Source organism: Bombina bombina, chromosome 2, assembly GCF_027579735.1.
Source record: "Bombina bombina isolate aBomBom1 chromosome 2, aBomBom1.pri, whole genome shotgun sequence".
Taxonomy (NCBI): Eukaryota; Metazoa; Chordata; class Amphibia; order Anura; family Bombinatoridae; genus Bombina; species Bombina bombina.
The window spans coordinates 367,772,288-367,790,796 of NC_069500.1; the positions used below are offsets into that span (position 1 = coordinate 367,772,288).

General features: G+C 40.6%; 1 protein-coding gene across 1 annotated transcript in view; it reads left to right on the plus strand.

The window, feature by feature from the left end:
* DNAH10 (dynein axonemal heavy chain 10) overlaps nt 1–18,509 on the plus strand; it is a 540,282-nt gene that overhangs the window by 421,427 nt on the left and 100,346 nt on the right. Inside the window, exon 57 of the mRNA XM_053699776.1 lies at nt 16,076–16,250. Coding sequence (XP_053555751.1) covers nt 16,076–16,250 — 175 coding nt within the window. The remainder of the gene's footprint in view (nt 1–16,075; nt 16,251–18,509) is intronic.

The window sequence follows — 18,509 nt, forward strand, 5'->3', positions numbered from 1 at the left end:
TATTTGGTTCACTGGAGGGGCTACGGTCCGGAGGAGCGTTCTTGGGTTCCCTCCTCTGATGTTCATGCTCCCGCCCCCCTCTGTGCCTTCCATACCCGTTTCCCCAATAAGCCTTTTGTCCTCCCGCGGGGGAGGGGTCGTTAAGGGGAGGGTACTGTCAGGGTTTTCTCCCTTTTGTGTTTGCCATGTGCTGCTGGCAGCCATTTTACTCACCTCTCTTCCTGACTATGGTGCATTGTGGGGGATGCTGCTCATTTCCTGCACTTCCTTTTATGGCTAGACTGGTGTGCATCATCCATGTGAGACAGGATGCAGTCTCAGAATTGTGATGTCATCACTTATTATTTAAAGGGCCTCTGTTCAGTATGCTTTGCCTTTGCGTTGTCTCAGACCTGTTTGTGAGAATTCCTGTGTATTACTTTGCTGCCTGACGTCCTTCCTGGTTCCTGATCCCTGGCTTGTTCCTGACTCTGCTGTTTCCTTGTTCCTGATCCTGGCTTGTCTGACTGTTCGCTTTGGCTCCTGACTCGGCTCGTCTGACTACCAGCTCTGGTGTTGACTCCTGGCTTGTTATTTGACTTGTGGACTTTTTATTATTTTTTGCTATTAATAAAGGTGTGATTATTTTTGCACTTTTCGTCTCAGTCTGATTCCTGGCACCCTGACAATAAGGAAGGAAGCCAACTGTGTAAAAGACACTCTGGGAGTTATTGTTCCTGTCCCTCTAGCAGAACAGGGTCTAGGATTCTACTCAAAACTATTTGTGGTTCCCAAAGAGGAGGGAACTTTTCGGCCCATTTTAGACTTCAAGTGTTTAAACAAGCTCCTCAGGGGTCTGTCCTTCAAGATGGAAACTATTCGTTCCATTCTCCCTTTGGTACAGGAAGGTCAGTTTATGACAACCATAGACCTGAAGGACACATACCTTCACGTTCCCATACACAGGGAACACCATCAGTATCTGAGGTTTGCATTTCTGGACAAGCACTTCCAATTTGTTGCTCTTCCATTTGGTCTGGCCACAGCTCCCAGAATATTCACAAAGGTTCTGGGGGCGCTTTTGGCTGTGATCAGATCCCAGGGAATTGCTTAGTTCAGGTGTCACCTTTTCAATTAGCCCAATCTCATACAGAGATGCTGTTGTCTTTTCTACTTTCCCATGGGTGGAAGGTGAATTTGGAAAAAAGTTATCTTGTTCCATCTACCACATGTGAGTTTCCTATCGATTATAATAGATTCCCTGTCCATGAAGATCTTTCTGACGGAGGTCAGAAAAGACAAGATTCTTGCTTCCTGCCTTTCTCTCCAGTCTGCTTTTTGTCCATCTGTGGCCCAATGCATGGAGGTGATTGGTCTGATGGTGGCATCAATGGACATCATTCCTTTTGCTCGGTTCCATCTACGACCGCTGCAGCTTTGTATGCTCCGTCAATGAGACAAGGATCATTCGGATTTAACTCAAATCATAAATCTGGACCCTCTTACAAGGGGACTCTCTCTCATGGTGGGTGTCACAGGAACATCTGTCTCGGGGCACCTTTTTCTGAGATCTTCCTGGGAAATTGTGACTACGAACGCCAGCCTGTCAGGCTGGGGTGCTGTTTTGGGCCCTCTAAAAGCTCAAGGCCTGTGGTCGCGGGAGGAGTCCTCTCTTCCCATAAACATTTGGAGTTAAGAGCTATCTTCAAGGCCCTATTAGTGTGGCCTCAACTTGCGTTGTGCCGGTTTATCAGATTTCCATCGGTCAACATCACCTCAGTGGCTTACATCAACCACCGGGGAGGGACTCAGAGTTCCTTAGCCATGAAGGAGGTGACTCTAATTCTGCAGTGGGCTGAAGCCAACTATTGTCTCTTATCTGCCATCCACATTCTAGGAGTGGACAATTGGGAGGCAGATTTTCTGAGTAGACAGACTTTCCATCCCGGGGAGTGGGCTCTCCATCCAGAAGTGTTCTGTCAGATAACCCTCAAGTGGGGGTTCCAGAGTTGGATCTGATGGCGTCCTGCCAAAACGACAAGGTTCCAAAGTACGGTTCAAGATCAAGAGATCCTCAGGCCGTTCCTTGCTCTATTAGTTCCTTGGAGGTTTTCTCTGGCTTATCTGTTTCCTTTGTTTGCTCTCCTCCCACGAGTCATCGCTCGTATCAAACAAGAGAGAGCATTGGTGATTCTAATAGCTCCTGCATGGCCTCGCAGGATATGGTTCGCGGTACTGGTGAGGATGTCTTTTCTACCTCCTTGGAGGTTACCTTTGAAGAAAGGGTCTTTTCCTCCATCCAAACCTAGATTTTCTGAAGCTAACTGCATGGAGATTGAATGCCTAGTTCTGTCTAAGCATGGTTTTTCTGAAGCTGTCATTTATACTATGATTCAAGCTCGGAAAGCCGGTTACTCCCAAGATTTACCATAAGATATGGTGTAAATATCTTTATTGGTGTGATTCTAAGGAGTTCTGGAGCCGGGTAAGGATTTCCCGGATTTTGTCTTTTCTTCAGGATGGACTGGATAAGGGTTTATCGCTCAATTCTCTAAAGGGTCAGATTTCAGCGTTATCTATCCTTTTGCACAAACGTCTGGCTGATCTACCAGATGTTGAAGCCTTTGTACAGGCCCTGGTTAGAATCAGGCCTGTGTTTAAACCTGTTACTCCCCCGTGGAGCCTTAATTTAGTTCTTAAGGTTTTACAGCAGGCTCCGTTTGAGCCTATGCATGTTGTTGATATAAAACTGTTATCCTGGAAGGTTTTGTTTCTTGTGGCCATTTCTTCCACTCACAGAGTGTCTGAGCTTTCAGCTATGCAGTGTGATTCCTCCTGCCTTATTTTTCATGCTGATAAGGCGGTCCTTCATACTTTTTTTTTTTTTTTTACTTTCGGCAATCTTCTGCCCTGTTTGTTGTTTTCTCTGGAAAGCTTAAAGGGACAGTCTAGGCCAAAATAAACTTTCATGATTAAGATAGAGCATGTAATTTTAAACAATTTTCCAATTTACTTTTATTACCAATTTTGCTTTGTTCTCTTGGTATTCTTAGTTGAAAGCTTAACCTAGGAGGTTCATATGCTAATTTCTTAGACCTTGAAGCCCACCTCTTTCAGATTGCATTTTAACAGTTTTTCACCACTAGAGGGTGTTAGTTCACGTATTTCATATAGATAACACTGTGCTCGTGCACGTGAAGTTATCTGGGAGCAGGCACTGATTGGCTAGACTGCAAGTCTGTCAAAAGAACTGAAAAAAGGGGCAGTTTGCAGAGGCTTAGATACAAGATAATCACAAAGGTTAAAAGTATATTATTATAACTGTGTTGGTTATGCAAAACTAGGGAATGGGTAATAAAGGGATTATCTATCTTTTAAAACAATAAAAATTCTGATGTAGACTGTCCCTTTAAGGGTCAGAAGGCCACTTCTACTACTCTGTCTCTATGGTTGAGAAGTTTGATTCTTTGACTTATAAGGGTGCTGGACAGCAGCCTCCTGAGAGAATTACGGCTCATTCCACTAGGGCTGTATCCTCATCTTGGGCTCTCAAAAATGAAGCTTCTCTAGAACAGATTTGCAAGGAGGCAACATAGTCCTCTCTGCATACTTTTTCCAAATTCTACAAATTTGATACTTTTGCCTCGGCCAAGGCTTCTTTTGAGAGAAAGGTTCTTCAAGCGGTGGTGCCTTCTGATTAGGTCCTCCTGCCTTTTTCTCCCTCCCTGTTCATTCCGTGTTTTCTAGCTTGGGTATTAGTTCCCACTAGTAATTGGAATGACGTCATGAACTCTCCATGTCATAGGAAAGAAAACAAAATGTATGCTTCCCTGATAAATTTTTTTTTTTCCGGACATGGAGAGTCCACGACCCCACCCTCTTTTAATTATAATTCAGCAGTTTTTTTGTGTAAACTTCAGGCACCTTTTCACCCTTGTGTTTCTTGCTTTTCCATTTCCTTCGGCTGAATGACTGGGGGTTATGGGTAAGGCAGTTACACTTAACAGCTTTGCAGGGGTGCTCTTTGCCTCTACCTGCTGGCCAGGAGTTGAATATCCCACTAGTAATTAGAATGACGTTGTGGACTCTCCATGTCCGGAAAGAAATACATTTATCAGGTAAGCATTTTTTTTTTTAATGTATTTCTGTCTCGGCCTGGTTCTGGGACCCTGTGTAGATATGGTCTGTTTGCGTTTTTCTTTTTCTGAATCTCCCCCCTCTACGTATTCTCTTCTAGTGGTTCTTAATATAGAACGTTGTGGGGGTAACTTGTTTTTTGACTTACCGCTAGTGGAAGTAACAGGTGTATTAAGAGTGGTTAAAGGCTTGTGTGTCTGTGTATTGACAAAATCACTATCAGATGTGTCACAATCATATTCAGTATCACTAAATAATACCTGTTTGTTGTTTCTATCTCTCCTATTTTTACCTTTTGTAGCCTCTGATCTAAATTGGGATGCATAATTGATCCACTTATACACATTATTGGACTGATAGTCCATTTTGTCTCTTAATTTTTTTCCATTTTAAAATCCCACAGTTCTTTTTGAAAATGTAACATATTTTGTTTAAACTGTTAATCTTATGATTCTAAATCCAATTGTAATCTTTTAAATGTTTGCTGTACTTCTTGCATTTGATGTTTGGGGGTCCATCCGATAAAAATCGTCGCCCGCAAAAGTCGGCGACGCCAAGAATTGCGCGGGTTTGGTATCCTATATACGGAGTAAGCTAGAAGTTACGCGCGTAGATTTCTGGCGTCGCCCGTAGTTTTTTGGACCATAGACTGACATACAAAACACGCGCAATTTGCTATCCAATATACGGCGTAAGGACTTACGCGCGCAGATTTCACAAAATCTACTCCATTCTCAGCTCGCCACAAATTGAAGGCGCAGGAACCCTTGCACTGACTTAGAAACCAACGTAACTCTCAGAAGGCCTAACAAATGCATGCCTAACAATATACATAGCAGCAGCTTGTTCACAAATAGTTAACCTCTTAAAAGCATTTATTATTCCTGCCCCTGCAAGTGTGTCAAACCAATCACAAACAGCACAACCTCTCACCTGCAGCCTTAAAACACCTGCAAATGCACACCCTCATTAGCCACCATGTTTCCCTTGCAGTATATTGCATTTAGAGTCAGACAGCGTCGTGGGGCACAAGGGGTGCTGGAACCCCTACAAGCCCCTGTTTTGGATGGTATCCCTGCTGCTGAGGTCCCTGGTCATGGTGCTGTAGCTGTCCCTGCTCCAGCTGCTGCTGCTGCCCTCCCTGCTCCTCCTGCTGTTGTCCCTGTTCCTGGTGCTCCCCATGCTGCTGTTGCTGCAGCTGCCCATAGGCCAGCAGGGCCTATAAGACGAAGGCATCAGCAGAGGGGAAGAGCACCAAGGGTACACAGGGTTAGGGTCACCCTGTTTGGGATGACAGAAGTGGAGGTCAGGGAAAAATATCGCTTGACATCTGCAAGCCTCATTAACCTATATGAGGTCTTGAAGGATGATATTGACCCTCAAGCGTATAGGAACCGAGCTCTGACTGGTATGCAGAAGCTGTTGTGTGTTGTACACTTCCTGGCAACTGGCTCATACCAGTCAACAGAGGGGCTTGTGTCTGGCCTAGCGCAGTCTACCTTCTCCAGGATTCTAGGGGAGGTTCTGACTGCTCTAGATAACCAGACACAACGATACATTAATTTCCCCCATACCCCCCAGGAATGGAACCGTCTTAAACAAGGCTTCTATCGACTGGGGGGTATTCCTAATGTCATGGGGGCAATTGATTGCACACATGTGCGTATTGTGGCCCCACATGAGGAGACAATCCTCTATATTAACAGGAAAGGGTTTCACTCATTGAATTGCCAGATGGTCTGCGATACCAATCTGAAATTCTTACATGTGTATGCAGGCTTTCCAGGTAGTGCACATGATTCCTACATCCTGCGCCAGACCTCCTTATTCAATATGTTTGAAAATGGAACACTTTCGGGAGGATGGCTGCTTGGTGAGTACCTTCATTCTGTCTGTATATTTCTAATAAAGGGACACTAAACACATTTTAATCTCATGTTTCAGATAGAGAATACAATGTTAAACAGCATTACAATTCACTTCTATTATCTCATTGTATTTATTCTTTATATATCTTATTTTTAAAAAATAGAAATTCACATATATGAGCCAATCATATGAGGCTTCTATGTGCAGCCACCAATCAGCAGCTATTGAGCATATCTAATATGCTTGTCATCAAAAGTTATCTATAGAATGGAGAAAATGATCTAATCTAAGTAAATTATCAAGATGCTAACAATTGCAGGTTCTTATTAAATGGACAGTCTAGTATAAATTGCACTTCCATTATTCAGATAGGCCTTTTAATTTTAATAAACTATCCTAATAACTTCCATTAACAAAATGTGCACATTATTTGTATACTTTATATTTTTGAGTCACCAGCTCCTACTGACCATGTGCAAGAATAAGTGTGTATGCATATGTGAATGGCTGATGGATGTCACATGGTACAGGTGGATTTTCAAAATACATAACACTTTAAATTGTAATAAAAAATAACTTTGATATTAGACTAAGTGCTATTGCATTGTCTTGTTATCTAGCATTTTTTGATAATGAAAATCTACTGTGTTGACTGGTCCTTTAAAATAGATTTTTTGTCTAGACTAATACTGGCATAAAAGTAGATTGCTTATAATGCACAAATTTAATGTTTTTATTAAATCTATCTTTTATATGAGATTCATGTTGTGTCCCTTTAAAGCACATGATGTACCTGTAGTAATCCAAATACATATGTTACATGACAGGTGACGCAGGGTACGGCTGCAGACCATGGCTATTAACCCCCTTGGTGCACCCCATTACAGAGCCACAACTCAGGTACCAGGAGGCACACATAAGAACAAGGAATGTCATTGAAAGGAGCTTTGGCCTATTAAAAACCAGGTTCAGGTGTCTGGATGTTACAGGCGGAGCACTACAGTATAACCCCAACAAAGTGTGTTCCATTGTCAATGCTTGCTGTATTCTACACAACATTGCTGTGGACACACGTTTGTTGGGGGACATTGACCCAGAGCAGCAGCAGCAGCTGGTTCCTGTACCTGAGGATGTGGACAGGGGGACACTGAGGGGGAATGAAGTGAGGGATTATGTCATCCGGGAATACTTCACCTGTAAGTTACTTATTCATAAGTACAGTAAACCGTAACATTCACATGTATTATGATGTTTGACAGTACCTCACCAACCATTGCATGTGTATATATCATGTCTTGCAGAATTTCAAACTTTGGATTTCCACTGTATGTAAGTGAAACTACTACATCCCAACCCCCTTCCCTTAAAGGGACACTATACCCAAACATATTCTTTCATGATTAAGGATAGAGAATATAATTTGTAAAAACCTTAAAATTTAAATCAATTACCTATTTTCATTTATTCTTTAGATATACTTTAATGAAGACATAGCAATGCACACAGTGAAACAATCGCAGGAGGCATCTATATACAGCTACTAATCAGCAGCTACCAAGCATATCTAGATATGCTTTTCAGCAAAGAATATTAATAGAATGAAGCAACATAAATAATAGAAGCAAATTATTAAGTTTTTTATAATTGTCTTCTCTTTCAAAATCATGAAGGAAAAAAATTTGCTTTCATGTCCCTTTAACAACCCTAATTACTGTATATTTCTCATTTGTTTCATTCATGTTTAGTTCACTATCATTAAGAATGAGGATAATGGATATTTATACCTTATGTTCACACCTTCTTTAAATACATTATTAGTTATATATACCAACGTGTAAATTTATATTGGATGTGAGAAACCTTGATGTACATCTTAGAAGTGAATATTACTATATGTACCGTTGAGACACAACCATGTGATGTGGTTTATTGAGCAGGAATATGTCAGAAACATTATAATAATACCTTTTTGGTCCATGTCAACACAGGTATTATTATATGTTTTACCAATATTACTGTACTAAAACACACCTCACATGGATGTGGATGACAATTATATGGTAAATAACAGAGGACAAGATTTTTGATGAAATAGAATAATATTTATTTTCTTTTAGGCCTCTTAGATGAGGGGCCTGGAGTGGGTCTTCTGCCTCTCCTGGGTTGTGTGGATCCAGTAGGAGTGCTGGTCACAGACGAGATGCTTGAAGCGATGTCCTGCTGGTGGGTGAAATGCTCCACCAACACACCCAACAGTTGGTTCTGTTCCCTCCATCTGTGGTCACTCTGTATTTGCATGTCCGAAATGACTCGCAGCATTTGTGATTGGTTTTGTACCATAGCTGTTACAGATGCTGCCATGTCCCTTTGCAGCTCAATGGATCGCTGTTGTAAACGCTGTTGGCTCCTATGGAACCTGCGTTGGTCCCTCTGCATTCTTTCACAGGTTGACGTTAGACTCTCACACGTCAATGTTTGCCTCCTCTGTAGGGATATGTATTCCTCACCCATGGCGGAACTCAGTGGATCCATGGGCTCTTCCCCGGCAGGGACAATAGGCACTGGTTCCATTTCTTGATCCGCAGCTGGAGGTGCAGCCACCGGAATCTCAGCTGGAGGTGCAGCCACCGGAATCTCAGCTGGAGGTGCAGCCACCGGAATCTCAGCTGGAGGTGCAGCCACCGGAATATCAGCTGGAGGTGCAGCCACCGGAATATCAGCTGGAGGTGCAGCCACCGGAATATCAGCTGGAGGTGCAGCCACCGGAATATGAGCTGGAGGTGCAGGCCCAGGAATATGAGCTGGAGGTGCAGGCCCAGGAATATGAGCTGGAGGTGCAGGGCGATGGATTTCAGTTGGTGGAGCTCTTCCAACTGCTGCCGATGGTACAGATGTCCGGATGGACTGATAGTCCCATTGGCTGCTGGTGTGCATCCACTCAGCCTGCTGGTATAATCCTTGAGTGGCATGATATTCTTGTGGGGGGGTAAAGACATCTACCCTTCGGGGCTGGCGTTGCTCCCCCTCCAAGCCAAAGGAATAATCCTCCGGCCAGGGCTCCTGCCAGGTATCCTCCTGTAATGCAGGCGGCATAATATTGGGATTCTCAATTGAGGCAGTCCAACCCATGTCATGCCTGGCATACTCGTGCTGGATTCTCTGGACCGGTGGTTGAGGGGGAGATATACTTTGATCCGGTGTTGGGGGATTCATGGGCGTAGGCACCCTGGTGACTGGAGGTTCTGTGGAGGAGTCAAATGATGAGAGGGATTAGTACAGTCAGATATCTATCCATGTGGGCATACAATGTACATGCTAGGGCCTATCCACATTCTCATGTCAAACTCTATAACATGCATGTGCACATTGAGATTTGTGATATGATGGGTTTTAATATGCAAAGTATACATGTATGTGCTTCATACAATAGTTCTGTGTACATGTCAGTGATGGAGAAAATGTGTTCTTTAAGTGACACTATGGTTGTGATGACTATGGTGTCCATTTACTGAAAAGTCTACATGTGGCTTGTGGCCTGTGTTACTCTGAGACATGTTAGTATTTCACTATTCCACCTCATATCATGATTTTCAATGTGTTAAGTAGCATTAAATGGACATGCAACCCATATTTATTCTTTCATGATTCAGCTAGCAAAGCATGGAATTTTAAACAAACTTGTAATTTACTTCCATTAGCTAATATGCTTCATTATCTTGATATTCTTAGCTGAAATGCATTTCTAGATAGGCTCATAAGCTGCTGATTGGTGGCTGCACATCAATGCCTCGTGTGATTGCCTCACCCATGTGCATTGATATTTAATAAACTAAGATTCTGAAAATAATGATGAAAAATAGATAATAGAAGTAAATTGGGATGTTGTTTAAAACTGTATTCTCTATCTGAATAATGAAATAAACTTATTTGTGTTTCATGTCCCTTTAATGTTAAATCTCATTGTATATTTTGTTGTTAGTAAGCAAAATACCATGCTCCTCATTGTGTACATGAATGTGTGACAATATAGGATGTTATAACTCAAATACATATAATACTGGTGTGTGAGATGTTACTCACCAGCATGCTGTGCTGATGTTGCAGCCCCTGAGTCACGAGCCCCTGGAAGTCCATGGACTGCTGTGAGGCTCAGGGACCTACGAATTAGCTCCTGCCACTCATTGTATTCCGCCTCATAGTGAGGCCCACCTCCTGTTGCCCTCTGGGACATTGCTTCCTGGCCCATCTTCTCCTTGACTCTCCTCTTACAATCATTCCACCTCTTCTTTAGGCCATCCACATTCCTCCTCTGTTGGGACACACCATTGACGGCCTCCACCACCTTCTGCCAAGCATCTTTACGCCTACGGGCAACTCCTTTGCCCTTCTCTTGTCCAAAGAGGGCATTATGGTTCTCCAGGACAGCCTGGACTAGAGCGAGGTTTTCTGCAAAACTGAAATTAGGACACCTCATAGGCTCCTCGTCCTGGGCCGCCTGGCTCCCTCCCTGGGATGTCCCTGGTGTGGGTTCCTCCCTATCCTCTCCCTCCTCCCCCTTCTATCCCCATGTGCACCCTCTATCCCTCTTCTAAGTGTGCCTGGCCTTGGGGCAACCCCACTCCCATCCTCCCTTCTGGCTCTCCCTCTCCCCACTCCGCTCACTCCCTGACGGGGACCCTGCTGCTCCTCCTGTCCATAATCCTCTCCCTGCAACTCCCCTTCCCTCCTCCCCCCAGCCCTAGCTCTCCCTGACATCCTCACACTACACACACTCACACACTCACTCCCACTTCAATCACACACAATCACAACCAGACACTCAGCCTTTCAAACTGTAAAAGATAAATAAAATGTGTAAGGTGTTATCAAAAAAAAGTGTTGTGTATTTTGTATATGTGTGTATGCAAAATGTGTGCAATATGAAAAAAAGTGTAAGTAAATGTACAGGCTTAACAATCCAACAATCCGACCTAACTAACTTAATGAAATGCTCCTTTCTCACTACTCTTACCACTAATCTCTCTACTCACTGTAGTGTGCTGTAGCTCCAAGAACCAACCAAACACACTAAAGAAATGGCGGCTGCGCAGGTGTTTAAGTATGAATTTTTAATATCGTCATTACGTGGCGCATCTCTTAGAACTGGCGTTATTTTTTACGAGTCGTAGGCTAATTTGCATAAAACTACACTTTATTGAGACTTTACGTGAACAAAATACAGGCGCAAGTATTTGCGACGACTAAAAGGTGTATTTGCGCACATTTTGCCTTCTCGTCGGTTTTTCAGACTTACGCCAGTTTAGCATCTGACGGCGCTGAATATTGGATAGCTCGAGTTGCGAGCTGAAACTGCGGGCGACGCGGGTTACCTCGCTTGCGCCGCAAACTACGATCTATATCGGATCGCGCCCATAATGATTACTCTCTATTCCCTCTTATATTTAATGAGATGTCCATCAGAGTCTGTGAGCATTTTGTAAGGGCAGCATTCCACTTAGAAATTAACTCTGAACATGTCAAATAAAATGAAGGAAATTTTCTTATCATTAACCCTCTAGGGACATATTGCTTTTGCTGATAAATTAGAAACGTCTTTATGTCTAGCTCCAATTTAATGTCCCTTTTTCTTAAACTGTCCATATGGATAAATAGGCTGTCCTATCCTCCAATGACAGCTCAAGTGACTTTGTGAGATCCTCTAAAACATAACTATTCTATATATATATATAGTAAGGTTAAAGGTGAAGCTGTAGGTAAAACAACTATGTAGCTCTATAAGGTGCAATTGTGTAGCAAGTATAGCCAAAGTGTACAGTCCAGTTTGTAACCTTCACAATATTATAACACTCAAAAGTTCAAAAAACATCCCACCTCTTCAGTTGGTTCACTATTAGGACGCTAACAGAAGCCACTACAGGGTTAACAAAAATATGCAAGGAAGGCAAGCCACTTACCCCACAGAAAGCCAACGAGAAACAGGAGAACAGGTAGGATGCTCCAGCTTATGCCCCTCCGTAGCATGTCTTCGTAACTGACGCAATGGTGCAGATGTAGTGTGATGAGTCACTTCCGGTTAGTGCGGTGCACAGGAGCGCCCCTGAGAGGGCGTACATACTGTGCCTTAAATTAAGAAACTTTACAATCACTTTAATATACGTTTTTACCTCTATGATTGTCTTGTATCTAAGCCTCTGCAGACTGCCACCTTATATCAGTTCTTTTGACAGACTTATAGAAAAAAGGTGAACCAAGAGGGGGCGCGTACACTAGATATAAATCTAGATATAAATCAGAGACTCTCAGAATAATGTTCTCAACAAAAGGAAGTGAAGGTACATACAACAAAGTCCAATGTAAGTCCCAAGGGAATGTGAAACAGGACCAATGACCCCACAAGAGAATCCAGGGATGATGATGATGGCAGCCTCCTCCTCACAGATAAGACCGGGTAAAATATAGAAAAAGAAGAAAAAAGGGGCGCCTCATGTGTAGATCTTTCAAACAGGAACAGAGATAGGCATTAGCTGCTATCAGCTCACCCACTCAAGGAATCCTAGTCCAGAGAATTCTGAAATGTAAGGAAAACACTAAACGTGCAGATCAACCCGTGCAATATGGCAATAATATGAAAGAAGCCAAATGGATACTCACATTTAACACAAGCACCCCCATGTGTTAGTAGAAGCAGACTGATATATTATGAATAGTGTATCCGCTCACCAACTCCAGGCACACCCAGAAAAGCAGGACTCCAGGCAGGATCAAATGAATGAGTATACTTGTGACCAAACCACATTAGAATGAACACAATAATAAAGGTGATTCCACTATACTAATAAAAAAGCTTAGTATTTATTAAAAACAATATCATTAAAAACAAGTAGTGGACTAAGGGGTATCACAGTATTCCCTTAGTTTGCAACTCATTTCTCAGCCCCAAACTGGCTGTTTCATCAGGCATAAAATGACCTACTAACTGTCCTGCTATTTAAATCTTTTTTGCACCAATTAAAAATCTGGTAAGTCACGCCCCTAATGGGCGTGTAAACCAAACTAATATGTATAGAGCTAAATATACACAAAAAAGGACCATCATGACAGATGTTTAAATACACATTTAAATTAATCAGGTTTATATTTAATGTTAAATTAATCAGGCTTATATTCAATGTCACATCATAACACTTAACAACATTTGATCCCCTATACATACGTACTTCAATCTGTTATAAATTGTTGTCATTTATTTAGCATTTCTAATCATCATATAGACCGTTATTTACCTCTTTCTGCATCTATATGTTACGTATTAATAGGGATTGGTATCCTACCGGAATAGATTCAACCGTTTGGACGGCTTCATTTTAGGATTACATCTCCTAATAAGATCGATTTTATCATATCCTACCTGAATGGATTCAACCGCTTTGGCCACTTCATTTTAGGATTACATCTCCTAATAAGATCTATTTCATCATCTTAGATGTTACTTACTACAATGTTTCTAGCTTCCATGTTTGGCAATAATATCCCCACCTATCTTAAAGGGCATAGCTGTACCATGTGATATCTAGTAGACGTATCGCGGCTGTCTCTATATTACGTCACAAGACCACATGACCGCTCCTTTCCCAATTAGACCACAACATCGGTCTGTTATGTGTGTGAAATCTCTAACTCCTGGACATGTCAAAAAATGTTCCATAGTTCGATACCCTCCCACAATAGTGACGCTATGGGTTATCTGTGCTGTACACCTTATTTCGTGAGTAGATTTATTGCAAATTAATATATATGTATGTGAAAAATGTGTACTTAGTATGTTAGAAAACTGTGTATGTGTTAGTGATTCCCAAAGTAACTCTCGCTAGCCTAATGTATAATTACCATAGGGACTCTGGCTTCCCTAATATATATATATATATATATATATATATATATATGTACTCTAAAAGAAAAGTGAATAGGTGTGCAATATGTTAAAAATAAATTAACATTATTGATTTATAACCAGAGTAAACCAAAGTGATAAAGCCATACTAGGTGTAAAAAGGATATAGTTGAATAATGCATTAGCATTCAGCCCATTTACTAAGTGCCAGATGCATTGTTACAATACCACTTGTGATACAATGTGACTAAATGGTGTCAATAGATAATAAAATATATCGAAATCCTCAGAAAATAACTAAAATAACCAGTGTGAATAAAAATCTTCTAACTCATGACAAAGAGACCTATGTGAATAAAATTAAAAAAAAGATTACTAATGAGCTGCATTACCAAGGGTAGGATTCAAAAAGATGCTAAGTCCAACATCTCATTTAGACCAGAGGGAAACAAAGACTGGAAATGATGAATCAAATATGTTTCCCTCCTGCGCAACTGAGTATATTTGTTGCGACCCACGGATTCAGCTATATGTTCTAAGGGAGTTATTTTAAAGGTGTGGTGATCACCATTGTGTTGGACGGTACTGTGTCTTGAGACACTATGTTTAGTGGAGCAATATCTAATATTCCTCCAGTGTTAACTCCATCTGGTACAAATTTTTCCTTCTACTAGCACATGAGGGTACTTGTGTTAAATGTGAGTATCCATTTGGCTTCTTTCACATTATTGCCATATTGCACGGGTTGATCTGCACGTGTAGTGTTTTCCTTACATTTCAGAATTCTCTGGACTAGGATTCCTTGAGTAGGTGAGCTGATATGGCCTTAAGTATATCAGCCTGTCTCTACCAGCACACTAGAGTGCTCCAATTAAATGTGAATACCCATTTGGCTAACTCTGTATTGCCTATCTCTGTACCTGTTTGGAGGATCTACACATGAGGTGCCCCTTTGTTCTTCTTTTTCTATCTTTTGACAGACTTCCATTTTAGCCTTTCAGTGCTTACTCCTAGGTAATTCCACGGGAGTGAGCATAATGTTATCTACACATGAACTAGTGCTGTCTAGCTGTAAAAAAAATTGTTAAAATGCACTGAGATAAGAGGCAGCCTTCAAGGGCTTAGAGATTAGCATATGAGCCTACTTAGGTTTAGCTTTCAACACAGAATACCAAAAGAACAAAGCAAATTTGATGATAAAAGTAAATTGGAAAGTTGTTTATAATTGCATGTCCGATCTGAATCATGAAAGTTTAATTTTGACTAGACTGTCCCTTTAAGATCCCTTTAAAGAGAATTGGTACTCAAAATATTGATTTTTTTGCCTTAAAAAAGCAGTTTAAATTAAAATAAATACTTCATTACTGTTTTTTTTACTTCCTGTTTATCTTTACTGCCTGATAGTAACAACTAGATCTGCTCTACTAGTGAAGAGGTTTACACCTCTCGTACATGCAAGTATGAGAAGAAAACATTGATTTTTTTTACATAATTTTTTAAAAAAATGTAAAAACATTTTTTAGATATCCCTTTTCAGATAGAAAGTGGACTTTGAGGAACTAGATGTGTGCAGTGAAATTGGGTAATTTTTTGCACTTTTGTGCACTCTTTTAGAGCAATAACTGTATTATTACCATTGTTGCCACTCTTGTTTATGTATAACACATGTGCAAAGCCTCATTCTGATATCACAACTGATATCCTGCTCACATCTATACTCTCAGCCAAAACTAGAATAGCTTTATTCATATTGTCAGAGCTCACCTGGCTCCTATTTCATTTGTTATATAGTTGTAATATTTTCTTTTACATAAGCTGATTTACCATTCATTTTATTCTTATCGCTTATCTATTTGCATCTAAAGTAAATTATACATAAAAGTGAATTGTGTATAAAATATGCCTTGATTGCACTGAGATTCCTATCGTACGCATGATATATTTTGCATTTTGGAAAATTCTTTTAAAATATTCTTTAAAGATGCTTTATAACTTTACAGAATGTTTCCGGCATTGACAGTTCTATCCCACCAATACCACTGAGCTAAGTTGTGATTATTTTATAGGACTGCATAGTGTATTATGTTGCATCTTATAAAAAGAAAACTGTCTTGGTAAAAATTAAATTACCCAATCAGTTTGTTTTTCATTTTTGTATCTTGCGAGTACCTTTGCCATCATATCTGACATTTATTGCAGCGGAGGTAAAAAGAAAGCTTGCTGAAGAAAAAGCTGCAGAGATTGAGGAACAAAATAAAGTTATTGCAGTGGAAAAGAAAGAGGCAGAAAGTGCCCTGGCTGAAGCTTTGCCAATACTGGAGGCAGCCAAACTAGAACTGCAGAAGCTGGACAGGTCTGATGTCACAGAAATAAGGTAAGATGGATCTCATTGTATAATTATACAGGGCAGCCACATTACTAACAAAAGTCTCCTAATATCGTTATAGGCAGATGAATGTTATTGTATAGATAAGGGCAGGCACATTACTAACAAGTCTCCTAATACCGTTATTAGCAGATGGATGTTATTGTATAGATAAGGGCAGGCACATTACTAACAAAAGTCTCCTAATACCGTTATAGGCAGATGGATGTTATTGTATAGATAAGGGCAGGCACATAACTAACAAGTCTCCTAATACCGTTAAGGGCAGATGAATGTTATTGTATAGATAAGGGCAGGCACATTACTAACAAAAGTCTCCTAATACCGTTATAAGCAGATGGATGTTATTGTATAGATAAGGGCAGGCACATTACTAACAAAAGTCTCCTAATACCGTTATATGCAGATTGATGTTATTGTATAGATAAGGGCAGGCACAGTACTAACAAAAGTCTCCTAATACTGTTATATGCAGATGGATGTTATTGTATAGATAAGGGCAGGCACATTACTAACAAAAGTCTCCTAATACCGTTAATGGCAGATGGGTGTTATTGTATAGATAAGGGCAGGCACAGTACTAACAAAAGTCTCCTAATACCGTTAATGGCAGATGGATGTTATTGTATAGATAAGGGCAGGCACATTACTAACAAAAGTCTCCTAATACTGTTATATGCAGATGGATGTTATTGTATAGATAAGGGCAGGCACATTACTAACAAAAGTCTCCTAATACCGTTAAGGGCAGATGGATGTTATTGTATAGATAAGGGCAGGCACATTACTAACAAGTCTCCTAATACCGTTATAGGCAGATGGATGTTATTGTATAGATAAGGGCAGGCACATTACTAACAAAAGTCTCCTAATACCGTTATATGCAGATGGATGTTATTGTATAGATAAGGGCAGGCACATTACTAACAAAAGTCTCCTAATACCGTTAATGGCAGATGGATGTTATTGTATAGATAAGGGCAGGCACATTACTAACAAAAGTCTACTAATACCGTTATATGCAGATGGATGTTATTGTATAGATAAGGGCAGGCACATTACTAACAAAAGTCTACTAATACCGTTATATGCAGATGGATGTTATTCTATAGATAAGGGCAGGCACATTACTAACAAAAGTCTCCTAATACCGTTAATGGCAGATGGATGTTATTGTATAGATAAGGGCAGGCACATTACTAACAAAAGTCTCCTAATACTGTTATATGCAGATGGATCTTATTGTATAGATAAGGGCAGGCACATTACTAACAAAAGTCTCCTAATACCGTTAAGGGCAGATGGATGTTATTGTATAGATAAGGGCAGGCACATTACTAACAAAAGTCTCCTAATACCGTTATTAGCAGATGGATGTTATTGTATAGATAAGGGCAGGCACATTACTAACAAGTCTCCTAATACTGTTATATGCAGATGGATGTTATTGTATAGATAAGGGCAGGCACATTACTAACAAAAGTCTCCTAATACCGTTATAAGCAGATGGATGTTATTGTATAGATAAGGGCAGGCACATTACTAACAAAAGTCTCCTAATACCGTTATAAGCAGATGGATGTTATTGTATAGATAAGGGCAGGCACATTACTAACAAAAGTCTCCTAATACCGTTATATGCAGATGGATGTTATTGTATAGATAAGGGCAGGCACATTACTAACAAAAGTCTCCTAATACCGTTATATGCAGATGGATGTTATTGTATAGATAAGGGCAGGCACATTACTAACAAAAGTCTCCTAATACCGTTATATGCAGATGGATGTTATTGTATAGATAAGGGCAGGCACATTACTAACAAAAGTCTCCTAATACCGTTATATGCAGATGGATGTTATTGTATAGATAAGGGCAGGCACATTACTAACAAAAGTCTCCTAATACTGTTATATGCAGATGGATGTTATTGTATAGATAAGGGCAGGCACATTACTAACAAAAGTCTCCTAATACCGTTAATGGCAGATGGATGTTATTGTATAGATAAGGGCAGGCACATTACTAACAAAAGTCTCCTAATACCGTTATATGCAGATGGATGTTATTGTATAGATAAGGGTAGCCACATTACTAACAAAAGTCTCCTAATACCGTTAATGGCAGATGGATGTTATTGTATAGATAAGGGCAGGCACATTACTAACAAAAGTCTCCTAATACCGTTAAGGGCAGATGGATGTTATTGTATAGATAAGGGCAGGCACATTACTAACAAGTCTCCTA